General features: G+C 63.5%; 1 protein-coding gene across 1 annotated transcript; it reads right to left on the reverse strand.

Annotated features, from left to right (window-relative positions):
* Positions 1–251: 251 nt before the first annotated feature.
* Iqca1l (IQ motif containing with AAA domain 1 like) lies at positions 252–11,901 on the reverse strand. The gene is given in 20 exon segments (XM_048337753.1): positions 252–302; positions 304–360; positions 608–846; positions 1,118–1,295; positions 2,179–2,265; positions 2,345–2,544; positions 3,127–3,234; positions 3,341–3,423; positions 3,964–4,019; positions 4,108–4,194; positions 4,835–4,941; positions 5,435–5,510; positions 5,688–5,822; positions 6,217–6,301; positions 6,819–7,024; positions 8,299–8,370; positions 8,897–9,082; positions 9,340–9,459; positions 11,030–11,357; positions 11,891–11,901. Coding segments are annotated over 20 exon segments (2,472 nt in total).
* Between the last annotated feature and the right edge of the window lie 4,608 nt (positions 11,902–16,509).

A 16,509-nucleotide genomic window follows, 5' to 3' on the forward strand; every position in this document is an offset into this window, starting at 1 on the left:
CTCGGGTCCTTCCTCTCTCTGCTTCCTCTCCTTATGCTTTGGAAGCAACTGAGGGGAGATGACAGGAGATGGAGGTGGGGGGGGGGCAGGGGAGGCCGGGGGCAGGGCAAAGGGGGAGGGGGGGAGGGGGCAGGCAGGGGCAGGGAGGGGCAGGAGGATTCAGAGATGGGCACACAGGACGGCTGGTCTGGGCGTTATGACCCCCCTCTCCCCTCGCCCCGGGGGCGCCCGGCATCCTCAGGCCTCAGGCTTTAGGGGTTTTTCTTCTTCTCCCTGGCCAGCCTGGCCTCCTCCGCCTCCTGCCTGCTCCTTGTGAAACTTCAGGTACTTCCTGCCCAGCGGAGTCCTGAAGTACCAGTCCTGGGATGGCGGGGCAGAAGGGGAAATCCAAGGGGCCTTTCCTTGGGGTCTCTCCTAGCTGCTCCCGTCTCTGTGGGTCCCTGGTCATGGGTCCTGTCGGAGCCAGGACCCCCCACAGCGCCAGCCATTCTTGGGGAGCGTAGCCCCATTCACCGCCCCTCCCTCCGGTCCTCTCCTCTAAGGCCAGCCTGACACCCCCAGCGAGGCACCCCCTCCCCCCAGCCCCTTGCCAGCCTGGCTGGCTCACCTTCAAAGACTCCTCCTCTTCCTTGTAGACGGGGTCCAGCTTTGCCAGGTGCCCCACAAACTCAGAGGCCACCAGGGACCGTTTGGACAGCTGGAGGAGCCGACGCTCGGTCAGCACCGTCCGGACCACTTGCAGGATGTGACTGGAGGTGTAGCCGTCGGACACCCTGGCCAGCCCGCTGAGGTCCAGGCTTTGGGTGACCTGCGCGCCCTGGGCCTCGATCATGTGCTTCCAGAGCACTGTGACCAGAGGGCCGAGGGCAGCAGGGTCAGGCGGAGCCCAGAGCCGCCCGGGGGGGGCGGGGGGGCGCGAAGGAACTCGGCTCCTTGGGGAGCAGTGAGCACCTGCCCCGAGCCCAGCTCCGGAACGTGGAGCCCCAGAGGCAGAGGCCAGGGCCCGGGGAGCTGGGATCCGTCCCCTCGCCCGAGGTAGGACGGGCGGTGGAAAGAGGCCGGGGAGGCTTGGGGCCGGGGCGGGGGGGGGGTCCCCGGGCTCCATCCGGGGCCTCACCGTAACGGGACGCGTAGTCGGGCCGCGGGATGAAGAGGATCCGCTCGTAGGCCCGGCACAGCGCCTTCATGTCTGCCAGGTAGGGCTGCTCCGACGTCCCGATGAGCAGCACGCGGTCCCCCGGGCTCAGCAGGCGCAGAGCCTTGGTGAGGTCCTTCTTGATGCGCTTCGGGTCCATCTGCTCGGGGGCGGGGAAGGGGAAGGGGTCAGGGCGGAGTCCGGGGGGCCAGGCTCAGCCCCCCGTCAGCCCGAGGGCGTGGGAAGAAGCTTGCCTCAGGCTTTGAAGCGGGAACCAACGCAGGGCCAGTTCTTCCTTCCTTCTTTCTTTCTTTTTTTTTTTTCAAATTCATTGACTTACTTATTTTGCCGGTCCTGGGGCTGGGACTCAGGGCCTGGGCGCTGTCCTTGAGCGTCTTTTGCTCAAGGCTAGCGCTCTACTACCTGAGCCACAGCGCCACTTCTAGCTTTTTTTTTTTTTCTGTATGTGGAGAGGAATCGAACCCAGGGCTTCATGCGTGCTAGGTAAGCACTGGACCGCGAAGCCACACGCCCAGCCCGAGCCGCTGAGTTCTCTGGCCCTACCACTTTGAGTCACGGCTCCACTTCCAGTTTTCTGTTGGTGAATTGGAGATAAAAGTCTCAAGGCCTTTCCTGCTTGGGCTGGCTTTGAACCATGATCCTCAGCTCTCAGCTGCCTGAGTAGCTAAGATTACAGGCGTGAGCCACCAGTGCCTTCCTTCCTTCCCTCCCTTTCTTCCTTCTTTTTTTCTTTCTTGTCAGTTGTGGGGCTTGAACTCTGGGCCTGGGCACCGTCCCTGAGTGCTTCAGCTCAAGGCTAGTTGCTCTACCACTTGAGCCATAGCACCATGCCTGGTTTTCGGGTGGTTAATTGGAGATAAGGGTCTCATGGAGTTTCCTGCCTGGGCTGGCTTTGAGCCTCGATCCTCAGATCTCAGCCTCCTGCATAGCTAGGGTGACAGGCGTGAGCCCCCGGTGCCTGGCTTGGGAGACTCCTTCAAGACCTTGCCCCCTGGCCTGGGTGCCGGTCCACACTCCCACACCTTCCTCTCTTCCTTTGGTATCCTCTTATAGAAAGTCTTCTCCGCCTCTCGAATCCAGATCACGGAGGGCTGCAGGAGCCGGGCCACCTGGGAAGGTCGGAGAGTACCAATCAGATACGGACCTCTGGGTCAAAGGCCAGGAGCCCACTGGTTCAGGGCCGCAGACCTTGAAGACCAGGTGCACCAACATCTGCGAGCCGCTCTTGCCAGGATATTTGCCCATCACGTTGTCGGGGGACAGGTCGAACAGGTTGGCGCCAGTTTCCGTACACACAGCCTGAACCAACATCTTCTTCCCCATGCCGGAGGGGCCCACCAGGAGGAGGGAGCGGATGAGGGGGGCCATGGAGTGTATGTCTGGGGAGCCTGCAAGGAAGCAGCGGCAGAGGCGGGCGATAGGCCGGCAGCAGGCTGAAGAAGACCCTGGGAATCGAGGCCCGGGGCCTGGGGCCAGGAAGGAAGATGGGGCTGGGGGGGGGGTGAGGGATGAGCTGGGCCCTGCTGCTCCCCGACACTGAGCCGCTCCCCCAGGCCTGCAGCCAGAACGGGAGGGCTGTGGGATTTCGAGTGGCGCAGCAGCCTCCAAGGTCAGGAGGGAGCTCACCACCCTTTTTCCAGTGCTTGGCTGCCTCCCTACCATCTGCTGTCGGGGACTCAAAAGAAAGACTCTGCCTCTGCTATTGAGTCGGGGGGTGGGGGGGGGGGCCTGGTCTGCTGGAACTGCACTGACTGAAGAAGGGGGCTGACTCTGGGTCCTCGGTGAGTCAAGGACTTGTATGATCTCGGGGTGGCCGAGGCCAGGACCTCTGGAATACAAGGAGTCCTCCGGGGATGTGTGCCCTTGAAGAGGGGATGCCAGCCTGGGCCCGCCCCCCCACCCCCAACCCCGCCCCCTAGCCCTGCCCCTCCGTGGACTGGATCCAGTGGCCGGTCCCCACTTCCTCTCACCCAGGCGAAGGACCCCATACAAGGCAACGTTCTGCCGTATGTCGAACAGAGACGGCATGGGCAGCTTGTTCGCCAAGTTCAGAGCAGACCCAAGATAGAGGCAGTCACCTGAGGAGACAGGAGGGAGAGAGCGTCTGGAGAATGGGGGGGCGGGGCTGAGGCCAGGGATGGGGGGGCATCCACACGGGAGCCAGAGCCCAGGACGTGGGCTCACCAATGAAGTCCTTCAGGGCCACCGTCTTAATCTTCTTTAGGAGGCCAAAGATGATGAGTTCTTCATACAGGGAGTCCACAGTCCTGGTAGGAGATGGCGCGGAACATGAGGCAGACAGAGCAAAGGGAAGTGGAAGCAGCAATGAGGAGAGGGGGCCCTGTGGTCCCCCGTGCACCATTCCAGTACTGGACAGCCAGAATGCGAGGGGCAGGGCCAGCCAGCGACCCGGGGCCGACCGGATACGAGAAGGGCCCACGCCCCTGCCATCAGCCCAAAGCCCCGGCATGTGAAAGCCAATCATTGCCAACACCCAAGCCAAGGCTAAGACGTGAATCGTCCCGGGAGGGAGGCCCGGGAGGCCGCTACACCGCTATGCACGTGACCCCTCCGGGAGAGCAGTCCAGGGGAGATGATATTGGGGGGTGGGATATAGCCAGTCGAAGCAAAGGTGGGAGGAAGGGTCTGGAAGTAGAATGACTGTTCTAACACCATGATGTGCTATTCAAGGTCAGGGGGCCAGAGGAGCGGAGTGACTTCTTCCGCAATCCACACAGCAGCCAAAGCCTCCGGTCCTGGGCCCGGCCCTCCCCACTCCCAAGGGTGGGGCGGGAAGACTGGGCTACCTGTCTGGAGTCAGGTCTTTCTCCTTCTTCTTCCCCCCAGCTTTCTTTGCGGACTTCTGGCAGGAAGTAAGCCGTGGGTCACTGGCTTCCGTCACCCGCCTCCTCCCCGCGGGGCGCCCGCCTTGCCCGGCCCCGGCTGCTCACTGGCTTTGGAAGCTTCACGACTCTGCTTTCTTCCTTGTCCACAGCCAAACGCAGGCTCCTCAGCTCCTGCCGCATCAGCTCATCCACCTGCGGGACGGGGCGGGGCCGGCGTGACGGAGGGCGGAGACGGGAGGGGGCGGGGCTCGGGCGGAGGGAGGAGCTTCACGGGAAGGCCCGGCAAGGCCGGCAAGGATGGCGGGACCGCCGGCGAGGCGGCCGCACCCACGCCCCGCGCTGCCTGCCCCGTCCCCCTGCCCGGGCCCCGTCCACACCCCATCTTCACACAGCCACACCCCACAAGCGTCACCCGCGCCGGCCGTCGAGGTGGTCACAAGTCCCCGAGACACAGCTCAAGCCCAAGGTCCACCCCTCGAGACCCCCACGGCCCAGGGCGGCTGCAGGCTCTCAGGCTCGGTGTTCTGTGCGCCGCTCCTAGTGTGGAAGACGACAGGGCCACCGTGCCGATCGCTGCGGCGCGGCAGGCAGGGGTCTGGGACGTGGAGGTAGGGCAAGGAGCCCAGCCCCGAGCCCAGCCCGACTCCGGAGAGAGGCCCTCCATGCCCTTATGTCCCTGCTGGGCCAGGTACCCCAACAACATGGGGAGGTTCCGGGGCAGGAGGCAGAGCTAGGGTGGCACCCGGAGGGCACCAGGGTCGTCGTCTGGGGATGAGCTGGGCACCAGGCGAGGGGCGAAGGCCACAGCTGGGAAGGGGCTGCCCGCCCACACCTGCGTCCGGATCTCCTGCTCCACCTCCTTCCTCTTCTCCTCCTGGAGGACCTCAGCGTCGTAGCTCTGGCTGGGGTACGCGTCCTCCTGGCGTTTCTTCCACAGTTCTGACCGCAGGAGGAGGCGGCGTGTGGGGGGAGGGAGTCCCGCGCACTCACGCCTCTGTGCACACGCGCGAGCCCCTGCCAGTCCCCCGTGTCACGGACGGCCACCGGGCACTGCCGCGCCCCCGGGGCCTAGGATGGAGATTCCGACTACAGCCAGGCGCTGGTGGCCTGGAATCCCTAGCTACGCTGGAGGCTTAGGGCTGAGGATCGGGGTTCAAAGCCAGCCTAGGGAGGAGTCTCTGGGAGACTCTTATCTCCAATTAAGCACCCAAAATTCACGAGCGGAGCTGTGGGCTCCAGTGGTAGAGCGCCAGCCTCCAGCGCCCAGGCCCTGAGTTCAAGAGGGAGAAAAGATTGAGACTAAAACCTATAACCTGCCCCACCAAGCATGACCACACCCCCTCCCCCACTGGAGGGCCAACCCCCCCAACATCCCCCACCGGCCCCCCGGACCCCACAAGGCCCCTCAGGACCCAGCCCCCGCCCCTCGTACTTAGATACTCCTCGTGACCAGTGTTAATCACAGGCACAAACTTGGAGGGCAACAATTTCAGGACGGTTTCTACCTCCTGGAAAAGAAGCGCGCGGAGACTTGACCCCATTCAGTCCTCCACACACTGGTTTGGGTGGGGGCCAGCCCTCCCAGGGCCACGCCCCCACAGGCCACACCCTCCCAGGGCCACGCCCCCACGGACCACGCCCCCACGCCCATCCCTTGCTCCAGTCTGTGCCCAGCGCGACCTCACCTTCTTGGCCTTCCCCTCTTTCTTCTTTGGCTGCTTCCCTTTCCTCCCCTCCTTTTCCGTTTTCTCCTTTTCCTTGTTCTTCTCTTGTTCCTTCTTTTTGATCTCCTGGGCCTGCATCTCCAGCTCCGCCTTTACCTGTGACAGGGAACGCACACGCTCTTTTGGAAGCATGAATTGGTAGGGTCGTGAGAACCCCGAGCTTGAGACTACAGTGGCCCCCCCGGGATTGCCAGGGCCTAGGGAAGCTGTTGGGGTGCGGGGGGCCGCACGCGAGGCTGCACCTGAGACCAGGGCCTCCCGCGGTGGGGGTCTAGATCCTCCGCTGACTCCCTCCCTACACCGTCTCCCCTCTGGGGGGTCCTGGCTGCCTTCTCCACCCCGTGCAGTCTCTTTCTATCTGTCCGTCTTGCCGCCTGCCACATCCGCCTCCATTCAGACCAGACCGCCCTTGCCGCCCACAGCTCGCGCGCTCTCCCTCTTCGCGGCTCTGCTTGCCGTGGGAAACCTCTGGCGCCCAGCTCCAGAATACCTGCTCTGGAGTCTTGTCCGCAAAGATCAGGTAGGAGCCACCCGAAGACTCATCCGGGAAATCGGGGAACCGACCGGTGAGGGCACTAAGAGGAGAGAAGGGGGTTGGAGAGATGGATGGGTGGTGGATTGAACAGATGGAAGGGGGCTCGGTTAGACAGATGGGTGGGTGGGTGGGTGGGCGCGTGGTGGGTGGATGGGAGGCATGCGTGGTTGAACGGGTAAACAGGTTGGGTGTCTGGACAGGCTGAAGGAAGGCTAGGTAGACAGAGGGACGGCTAAGTAGACGGATGGGTGAACAGAGGGGCCGGCTGACTGGATGGACGCCTCAACGGCTAAAAGGTGAGTGCCTGGAAGGGTAGAGAGGAGGGGGAAGGGTGAGGAAGCAGGGAAAGGAACGAGTCGTTCCGGAAAGGGGCCGTGCTTTTCCCATCCAGTCCTGGCCGGGGCGATGGTCCTCCATCGGAGGCTCACCCTGCGAACCCGCCGCGTGCGCAGGGTGTCGGGCTCGAGGGTGGAAGGAGAACGAGGTGGGTGCAGGCCAGAGAGAGCGGGCGGGGAAGGGGCACGGGGTGGGGGGGGGAGGCAGCTGCGGACACTGACTGGCACTCGATGAACCACTGTCGAATTTGGTCCTTCATGCTCTCCTTCATCTCCGGCCCCTCCGTGTTTAGGAGGGAGTCGTGAGTCTTTTCCACGGCCAGGTTGAACTCCTCCTCCTTTTCCGTCTGCCGGACCCTCCGGGCCTCCTCGGCCTGGAAGACCTGAGCTAAGATATTCACGCTCTTCGTCGGCATGGGCACCGGAAGCTGGAGGAAGGGGGGGGGGGCGCAGGCCCCGGGGGGGGGGGCTCAGCTTCTGGCTGGCCTGGACACACGCACCGGCCCCCACTCATCCCCTGACACGCCCGCCCACGCCCAGTGTCACGCGCAACGCCCCACGGAAGGCTGAGCACGCCTGCATCAGGAGAAACCGTGTTTGGAGCTGAAATGCATCTGTGTAAATTACCCCGATAATGAGTTCGCTGGATGCATCGGGGCCGTCCCCCCCCTTCCCCGTGAGCCTCCGGCCGCGGCCCCCGCCAGTGCGTCCCCCCCCCCCCCCCGCGGCCGACTTGGCAGCCGTTCCCACAGCCACTTTCCTGCCTCATTGGCTCCCAAATGTATTTTAAATATCACTCTGCGCAGAGACAATTACTGAAAACGCTGAGCTCACACTGCTGATGGGCCGGGGCGGCTGGGGCGGCCGGGCTCATTCCTCACGCCCGCTCCCCGCCGGGGCTGACCCTGCCCCCCCCCCGCCCCGTCCTCCCTCCTGGGGGGCTCTCCAGCCCTGCGGCGCGGCCCTGACCGTCCCTCCCTGCTCTCTGGGGGCCGTCCTCCCCCCCCACCACCGACGTGACCCCCTCCCCACCCTCCTCCGCCAGCCAGGCCTCCCCGGGATGGGCCCAGGGCAGTGCGGCCCGCACCCCGAGACCCCGAGAGGCCAAGGAGCGAGGCAGGGAGCCTGCCTGGCCTCTCTCTCACACACACACACACAGACACGCACAGACACGCACACGCACACACACTCCACGCATCCACCTCCATTCTCCTTCACCTTCTCCCTCCTCCCCGTGCCGCCCGCCCCTAGCCGCCCTCCGGGCCCGTCAGGCACGCGGGGCGCAGTGCTGTGGGGGGGGGGGCCGGGTGTGCACCTGCGCGCACACGCCACTCCTGGGGCTTCACTCGGGCCTGACGCTCCACCCACTCGAGCCCCGGCCCCGCCCCCGGCTTCCGAGCGGCTAAGGGGAGACGGGAGTCGCGGGGGGCTCCCCCGCTCGCTCGGCCTGGCCTCTGATTGCGATCCTCGGCTCCCAGCCTCCTGAGCAGCTGGGATGGCACCCCGCTGACAAGGGAGGTTCTCTGGGGGGCTCCAGGAGGAGGCAGGCAGAGAGGGGGCGTGGTCCGCGGCTTTGCTGCCTTGTGCTTCTGGCTCTGCAGGATCTTCTGTCCTGCCTGAGTGGAAGGCAGGTGGGCCGTGGGGGGCCGGGGGGGGACTGGGAGGAGGGAGAGGAGGGAGAGGGCCACGCACGCGTGCTCACCATGCCGATGAACTCCATCTCGGAGCGCCGGTCCAGCTGGATGCGTTTCCTCTGCGCGTGACCCTTCCACACCTGGAGTGGAGGCGCGGCGTTCAGGGGCAGCTGCTCCTCACGTCGCGAGGGCTGGCGCGGGCTCGGGCGTGGGGGGGGGGGGCGTGGGGGGGCCGGGTCCACGCTCTTGCGGGGGGCTGGCCTTGGACGCTTGCAGCCCAGCCTCAGCCCCAGGGGTGCAGTGAGCGGAAACAGCGTAGGTAGCGGTCTAGGGTAGAGGTTCCGAACCCCCAAAAGTATTCCCTTCTCGCTGAGGTCAGAGTTCAAATACCACTTCCTCCAGGAAGTGTCCCCCACTCTCTTTTTCTCGGGGTTCCCACAGCAGCGGGGTGTGTGTGTGTGTTGGTTTTGTTTTGTGTGTGTGCAGGTCCGGGGGGGCTTGAACTCGGGGCCTGGGAGCTGCCCCCCAGCTTTGTTTTTGCTGAAGGGTGGCGCTCTACCACCTGAGCCACAGCCCCACGTCTGGGGTTTGGGGGATCAGAGCCCCGTGGACTTCCCTCCCCCACCCCTCCGGAGTCGCGGGGGTGGCGGGGCCCCCCCGGGTCACCTTCTGTATGAGGAGAGCCGCCTCGTCGCGACTGAATCTGGGCTGCCCCTCCTCGCGGCTCTTGCGCTCTCGCTCCTCTTCCTTGCGGATCTCCCGCATGAACCTGGCTCGCAGCCGCCCCTGCCGGGCCCGCTCCGCCCTCTGCACTACCAAGATGGCCTCCACCTTTTGCATTTCGGGAGCAACCTGGCCAGAGCGGGGCAGAGGAGCCACGAGGAAGCGCGCGGAGCTCACGTCGAGCGAGAAGAAAGGATGCCCAGAGGGCAGGGTCCCCCCCCGGGCTCATCTGGGGGCCCAAGTCCTGTCCTGGTGTTCGAGTCCCGGAGAAGGCAAGGGCATCCCCAAGAGCACTCTGCGGTGGGGGGGCGGGGGGGCCACAGCAGAGCCGCTCTGTCCCCCGGAAGGGTCACGGGAGGGCGGAGGAGGACATCTCAGCCACTCACCTCCTGGACCGCCACGGGCTCCAGCCGGCCCAGGATATCCGACAGCACCATCCTTCGTTCCTTCAGCGCGTTGGACTGCTCCAGCTGGAAGTATTTGGGGATGGGAACCTCCAGGTCCGCCTTTCGGGGGAAGTTCAGGGAGCGGCATCAGCAATCGCCACGTCCAGGCCATTGGGCCGACTCACCGCCGCTTTCGGCGACGGATACGCTCCCGTGAGCTCTGTGGAACCATTGTGGCAGGGAATTTGGGGCTGTGGTTTCCGCAGTGAGTGGCAGTCCTCTCGTGGCCTGCCCCACAGCCGACTGGATGGAGCCCTGGAAGACCTTGGTGGCAGACAGTAGCCTCAAACTTAGCTGTTTCCGACTCAACAAGGATGCCTATTATTATTGTTGTTGTTGTTATAGTAATTTGGCACTACTGGGGTTTTGCACTCGCTAGACAGGTGCTCTACCTTCTGAGCCATACCCTTAGTTATCAGGTAGGGTCTCTGCCTCAGGCCAGCCTCGCACCTGGGACCCAGACACTACCTGTCTTCCTGTCTTCCTGGATGTATCTGGGATGACAGGCAGGCACAAACTACCACTCCTGGCTTACTGATAAAGATGGCGTGAGAGCCCTGGCTAGCCTGGAGCCATGGTGGTCCCAATCCCCACCTCTCTAGTAGCTGGGATTAGAGGCAATGAGCCACCACACCAAGCCTAGGACACTTGGGATAATTCAGCCCTCGGTCCCCCGGAGACTCGCACAGCGGAACGCGGGGCGTGGGGAAGCCCGTCTTCCCCTCCGCCCGCGGTTGTATGGAAGCAGGTGAACCCCGCCATGGCCTTGGCTATGGAAGCTGGCTTTGGGGCAGGATGGAGGCTCTACCGGAGCTCTGGGCGGTGGAGCAGCCCTCTAGAGCTGTGCCCAGTACCTCCATCGCCGGAGGGTGCCGGGCAAGGCCTGTGCGGCAGGAAGTGGGTCCCCGAGATGACGGACCGGGGGAGTCTGCATTTCCAACAAGCTGGTCCAGGCACCAGACTTGAGAAACGGGTTTCTAGGACACTTTCCTCGGATGGCAGCCGGGCTGGGTCTACAGCTCCCTCCCCTCTCAGGCTTCTCCACGCCAGCGGCCAGGTCAAGGCCAGCCGCGCCCCAGCCCGGCCCCATCTCAGCCCCGCCCCATCCCAGCCCCGCCCCATCTCAGCCCCGCCCCATCCCAGCCGCGCCCCATCTCAGCCCCGCCCCATCCCAGCCGCGCCCCATCTCAGCCCCGCCCCATCCCAGCCCCATCCCATCCCGGCCCCTCCCCAGCCCCGCCCCTGCCCCGCCCCTGCCCGCCCCCATCCCTGCCCCAGCCCGCCCCCATCCCTGCCCCAGCCCCGCCCCATTTCCCCAGCCCCGCTCCATCCCTATCCCACCCGGCCCCAGCCCAGTTCCCCCCCATCTGCCCCCAGCCCAGCCCTGCCCCATCCTTGCCCTGCCCTGCACCATCCCCAGCACAGCCCAGCCCCACCCAGCCCCGCCCCATCCCTGTCCTGCCCTGCCTCAGCCCAGCCCCAGCCCAGCCCATTGCACCCCAGCCCAGCCCGCCCCATCCTCGCCCCGCCCCAGCCCTGGGGCGTGACCACGTGGCCGCATGGGCGTGGCCAGCGCTGCCTCCCCCCCCCCTCCCCCTCCCCCTCCCCCCCAGGCGCCGCGCCTGCGCACCGGGGTCATCTTGAGCGCCTGCAGCGCGCGGTCCAGCGCGTGGGTCTCGCTGAGGTCCACCCGCACCAGCTCGTCCTTGAGCTCCAGCACCCGGCCCGCCACGCCGTCCAGCAGGCGCCGCAGCAGCCGGCGCTTCTGAGGCTGCACCATCTGGTCGTAGACCAGGTCGAACCGGCGCAGCAGCCTCAGGTAGTACAGGTAGAGCAGGGAGAGCTGGTACTGGAAGGCGGAGCGCTCCTGGCCGGGCGTGGGTTCCAGCATGGGCTCCTCTTGGCTCAGCAGGCCCTGCAGGGTCGCGTGGGAGGCCTCCCAGAGGCGTTGGTAAGCCCTGGGGGGGAGAGCGGGGACACGCTGTTCCCGCCACGGGGAGGGGCCGTGGGGACCCAGGGGCTGTCCGGCTTCAAGGACACCTAAGGCCCGCCCTCGAGGCCCAGGCCTGTAACTCTGCCTACTCAGGAGGCTGACATCTGAGGATCACGGTTCAAAGCCAGCCCGGACGAAAGACCCTGAGCCCCTTCTCTCCACTTAGTCCCCCAAAAAGGCAGAAGTAGAGCGGTGGTTCCGGTGGTAGAATGCCAGCGTTGGGTGAGAAAGCTAACCGACGGCTCCCAGACGCTGAGTTCAAGCCCTAGTCCTGGCCACAAAATATAAAAATCAACCCCCCCCACCCCCCCAAAAAAGCGGAAAGGGGCCTTTTGGGGGGGAGGTGCGCGAGCCCCTCAGGTGCTGTCCCGTAGAGGTCGGGGCTGGCCCCGGGCAGGGGGAGCCAGGGGCCCAGGGGGCTGGCCAGCCTGCAGCCGCCTCTCCGCCCTGTCTAGTGCTTGCTCTCCTGGCCCCGGGACCCGTCTAGCCTTCACTCACGATTCGGACATGGTGCCTGCTTCCTACGCCGCTGCTTGTCCGCTGGTTCCAGAACGGAGACCTGAGCTCTCCCCTCCAAGCTGGAAGCCGAGCGGCTGCGCTTTGAGAGTTCTGACCCATTGTTCTGAGGCTGCGGGGTGGGGCCAGAGAATGGGGGGGGGGGGACGCTTGTCGGTGAAATTCTACATACATAGTCTTAAAGGCTTTGCTCCCGTGGAAACTTCTCACCCCAAAGAATCTTTCTTTAGCTCGGATTCCGTCTCCCGGTATTTTATTCGTTTTTGAACCGTCCTGGGGTTTGAACTCAGGGCCTAGATGCTTCTTCTGAGCTTTCTAGTTCAAGGCTGGCTAGCACTTGGTCACTTAAGCCATAGCTCCATTTCTGTCTTCTTGGTGGCGAATTGGAGGTAGTCTCAGAGATTTGCCTGCCTAGGCTGGCTTTGAACTTCAGTCTTCGGGTCTCAGCCTCCTTCATAGCTAGGATCACAGGTGAGAGCCACTGGTGGTTATTGTCTTAGAAGTTACGCTAATGCTGTCCAGGCTGCCTGCCCAGGGGCAGGCTTACAGGTGCTGGCCTCGCTTGGCGCCACGGCCCTTTATTTGATGCACCTTGCTTATAGTCTTTCCTGTGCGCGTGCCAGGGTGCTGGGTGGCGGGAGTCCGCCTCCTCCTCATAACCTAAGGAACCTGGTAGTTTTACTTCTGCAGAAAGGCGTGCTATTGATGAGGAAGCAAGAATGCAGGTGCGCTGGGCGGGCAGCCTCCCAGAATTTATACCCAATCCATCGCTGCCCTTTGTTCTGATTGGCCAGCATTGAGGATCACAATCTCGCAGGATTTCTAGTTGGAAAGGGCTTGAAAGTTTATCTGAGCAATCAGCCTGAACAAGGACACCCCGGGCCAGAACTTGTCAAAAGCAATTCTGACTCAGCGGGTGCTCTACCACTTGAGCCACCCTCGCCTCCAGCCCCTAGAAACACAATCCTTAGAACAGGGTGTAGCATAACTAAAACAGTGTCTCCTGAGATGGCAGGTTCCCTTAAAAATGGCAGTGCTTATGGCAGGCAGGCAACCACTTTAGCAGAAGAGATTTTTAACTCCTACAGGATAGAACCCCTCTGCCACCGAGCGACACCCCAGCCCCTGCTTCTACTCTCACGTACGGCTGCCCCGGGAGGCCCGTGGGATGGGAAGGAAAAGGAGTGCTGGGTTTGAGACCAGGAGGCGCTCAAGTCCCAGCTTCTCCGTTGTTCTCTGAGTCTGCGAGCACAGCCTTGTTCCTCCACAAGAATCAGCTGAGTTCACACAGTTCACAGTGAGGATGGTGTTAGGAAGCGGAGCCAGGCGCCCGGGGCTCACGCCTGTCCTCCCAGCTACTCAGGAGGCTGAGATCTGAGGATCATGGTTTGAAGCCAGCCCGGGCAAGAAAACCCATGAGGCTCTTATCTTCAATAAGCTTCTCACAAAAAGCCAGGAGCGGCCCTGTGGCTGAAGTGGTAGAGCGCTAGCCTTGAGCCAAAGCAGCTCAGGGACCGCGCCCACAATTCAAGTCCCAGATAGCACCTCCCCCTCATCCCCCTCCCCCCAAAATGAGCTGATTGTTGGTGGCTCGGACTTGCCTAGCTACTCAGTAGGCTGAGATCTGAGGGTCACCGTTTGAAGCCAGTGTGGGCAGGAAAGTCTGTAACTCTCATCTCCAGTTAACTACCAAAAACCTGGAAGTGGAGCTGTGGCTCAAGTGGTATATGTATATATATATATGGCGGAGTGGGTGCCACACTGTAGAATTTGGGGATCACCGGGCAGCCATCTATGGAGAATTCTATCAGCAGCAACCTCGCTTGGCTTCTGGACGGACACAGATAAGAAACAAGGCCAGGGGAAGGAGAGAAGATGCAGCAGCAGCAAGGAAGGAGCAAAAGAGGCGGTCTCATGTTTGAACAGGCGAATTAACGAGCAGAGACTTGAGGAACGTGCAGCTTCTCCTCCAGAGCCAAGCCGCAGCCTGGGTTCCCACCACCGCCACTGTGCTACGCGTTGTCCATGTTGCCAGTTACACCTTCCGTGGCAAGCGTGAAGCAAAGCGTGGCGTGGGGAAGCGCGAGGCCGTGGGTGGAATCTCCTGGGTCGGGGTCTCTGGGTCACTTTTGCAGTCATCGGGCCCAAATGTGGCTTACTGTCAGTTCACGGACTCTCAGTGTGCGGCTGAGATCTGAGCGAACACCCCCAAGTACAACCCCGGGCCGCATGCCCGCCGTCGCCGTGGGCCACAGGCTGAGTGTCACCAAGCCCGAAGGGAAGGATGTTGGATTTGTGGTTAATTGGCAACCAGCGTCTCCTATCGACTCTCCTGCTCAGGCTGACTAGGAACCATGATCCTCAGGTCTCCGCCCCCTCAGCAGATTACAGGAAAGTCGAGTCGAGACTCTCGTTGCCAATTAACCGCAAAACGCTGGAAGCAGAGCTGCAGCTCCGTGGTAGAGTGCTAGCCACGCGCACAGAAAGCCCAGGGACAGTGTCCAGGCCCTAAGTTCAAGCCCCGGGACCAGCACACACACACACACACACACACAAACCCCTCACGGATGCGTGGACACTGCACGCGTGATCTTTCTGTGGGTTTAAAATCAGGAACCTCCCAAACAGTCCCACTGACGATTTCTGAAGCTCATGGGGAAGGAAATACTAGGAGGAATTTTAAAAAGGAAAAACAATGGACGTCCGACTGCTCTGAGCAGGGTATTTGGAAGTGGGTCCACTGCGGCGTCGTGTGTGATCTCCACCTTCCCTCCCAGCGCCGCCGGCCACGCGGTTCCATGCGGCCCCGTGGGACGCGAGACGGCCTGGAGGTAACGCAGCCCTCGCCTTCCCAGGCCCCGAAGGGGGGCCAGCTGGGAGGAAGGCGTCCCCGCCCCTGCAGCGCCTGCCACTGAGGACAGCTGTGCGCTCGCAAAGCCCGGTCCCCCGTTGCTCCTGGGCGGCGCCCATCGGCAGCCTCAGAAAGTGGACACTTGCCCCAGACCACCCCCCCACCCCGGCTCCACACCCCCCCCACGCGGGAACCACGGGGGGTACACCCAAACTCAAAACACCTGTGTCTGCCCCACAACAGGATTGCCAGCGCAAACAAGTGAGTTCTGTGTCTCCACGTGACGCGTGGCCCGCCAGCCCTGTTGCGGTGCCATTCTTCGCCGGCTCGCGTGGGCTTCAGCACTCTGCAGAGCCCCACTGAGCAGGTCTCACGCTTGGGGTGTGAGAGCCCCGCCCCCCCCCCCCCCCCGCCTAGCAACCGCAGGGCCCTGAACTCAACCCCCCATAGGACAAGAAATGAAAACTCGGTACTTGAGGTCTCGTGGCACCGGCCGTGCTTGGGGCCCAGGGCCCCAGGACCCCTGGGCAGCAGCTGGGCCCCACGCGCGGCACCCCCCTGCACCCCGCGGGGAGCGGCTCCACCTGTGGCTCGGGGAGGGGCTGGGCTTGGGAGGGGAGAGCTGGGGCTTGACCCAGCTAGAACGCGCTGGTTTCACCTTGGGACAATGGTGGCCTGTTCTGATGTCCTGCCCACCTCACCATCTCCAGGTGAATGCACACACGTGTGCAAGTGCACTCAGTGCAGGCCAGTCCACCGTCCCGGAGCGCACGCCACCGAGCTTGGCGGCCGGCGTGGAGGTGAGAGGGCTGGAGCCATCGCGCGGCCAGTGGGAACGCACTGGAGGGGGTCACGATTCACTCGTGAGGAACGAGGCAGAGAGGAGGAGCAAAGACTCTGAGGGCGCAGCAAGGCTGGGCCGGAAGGCAGGGGGCGGAGCGGAGCAGCTTAGCTTGGGTGGGAGACAGCGGGAAGGCACCTAGGCTGCGGGGTCCACATGGCGGGGCGAAGGCAGAAGATGTGGGGGTCCAGGCGGAAGTTAGCTGCAAAGGAAAAGGCCGATCTGAAATGGAGAGAGCGACCTCAGCACCTCCAGGGGGACAAACGTCTCAGGGACTTGAGGACTGATTGCAGACGCCTGGAGCAGCACAGCACGGGGGGGGGGGGGGGCACGGGGAGAGCAGTCCCCACCTGTCCCTGCCCTCCAACCACTCAGGTTTGCTCCCCGAGGCTGAGGGCAGCTCCGAACCCAAAACAAGGCACTGCTGTACCACTCGTAGAGATACGTAACTTGTGAACTTTCTAGGCATCCTTAAAATGGGCAAGATTTTTCTTTGGACGAGTGAGCGGACTACACTACGAGCAAGATGCCACCCCGTAAGGCCCCAACGCTGAGTTCTTAAAGACACAGACACCGCAAAGCACGGGCAGCAGCTGGCCCTCCAAATGAACCACGGCTCTGGAGACCTGGGACGGACAGGCACCTCTGGGAGCACCGTGGGGCAGAGGACACCGGTCTCACCGGACGCCGCTGCACTTCCAAAGCCCTCCTCACTGCTCGGCAGCCCCCCCTCCCTTTGGGCGCTTCGTACTGCCTAAGTCACAGCTGGGCTCCTGACTTGTGTCATCTCCCACAGGACGGCTTGCCTTCTAGGGGTTTAAGACACAATCTTAGATGTGCTGTCACGCGTCTTGGGGGGCTGCTGGGGTCCCAGAGGCGAAGGGCCGAGTGCTCCAGGTAAGGCCAGGT

This window comes from Perognathus longimembris, chromosome 2 (genome assembly GCF_023159225.1).
Source record: "Perognathus longimembris pacificus isolate PPM17 chromosome 2, ASM2315922v1, whole genome shotgun sequence".
NCBI classification, from domain to species: Eukaryota; Metazoa; Chordata; class Mammalia; order Rodentia; family Heteromyidae; genus Perognathus; species Perognathus longimembris.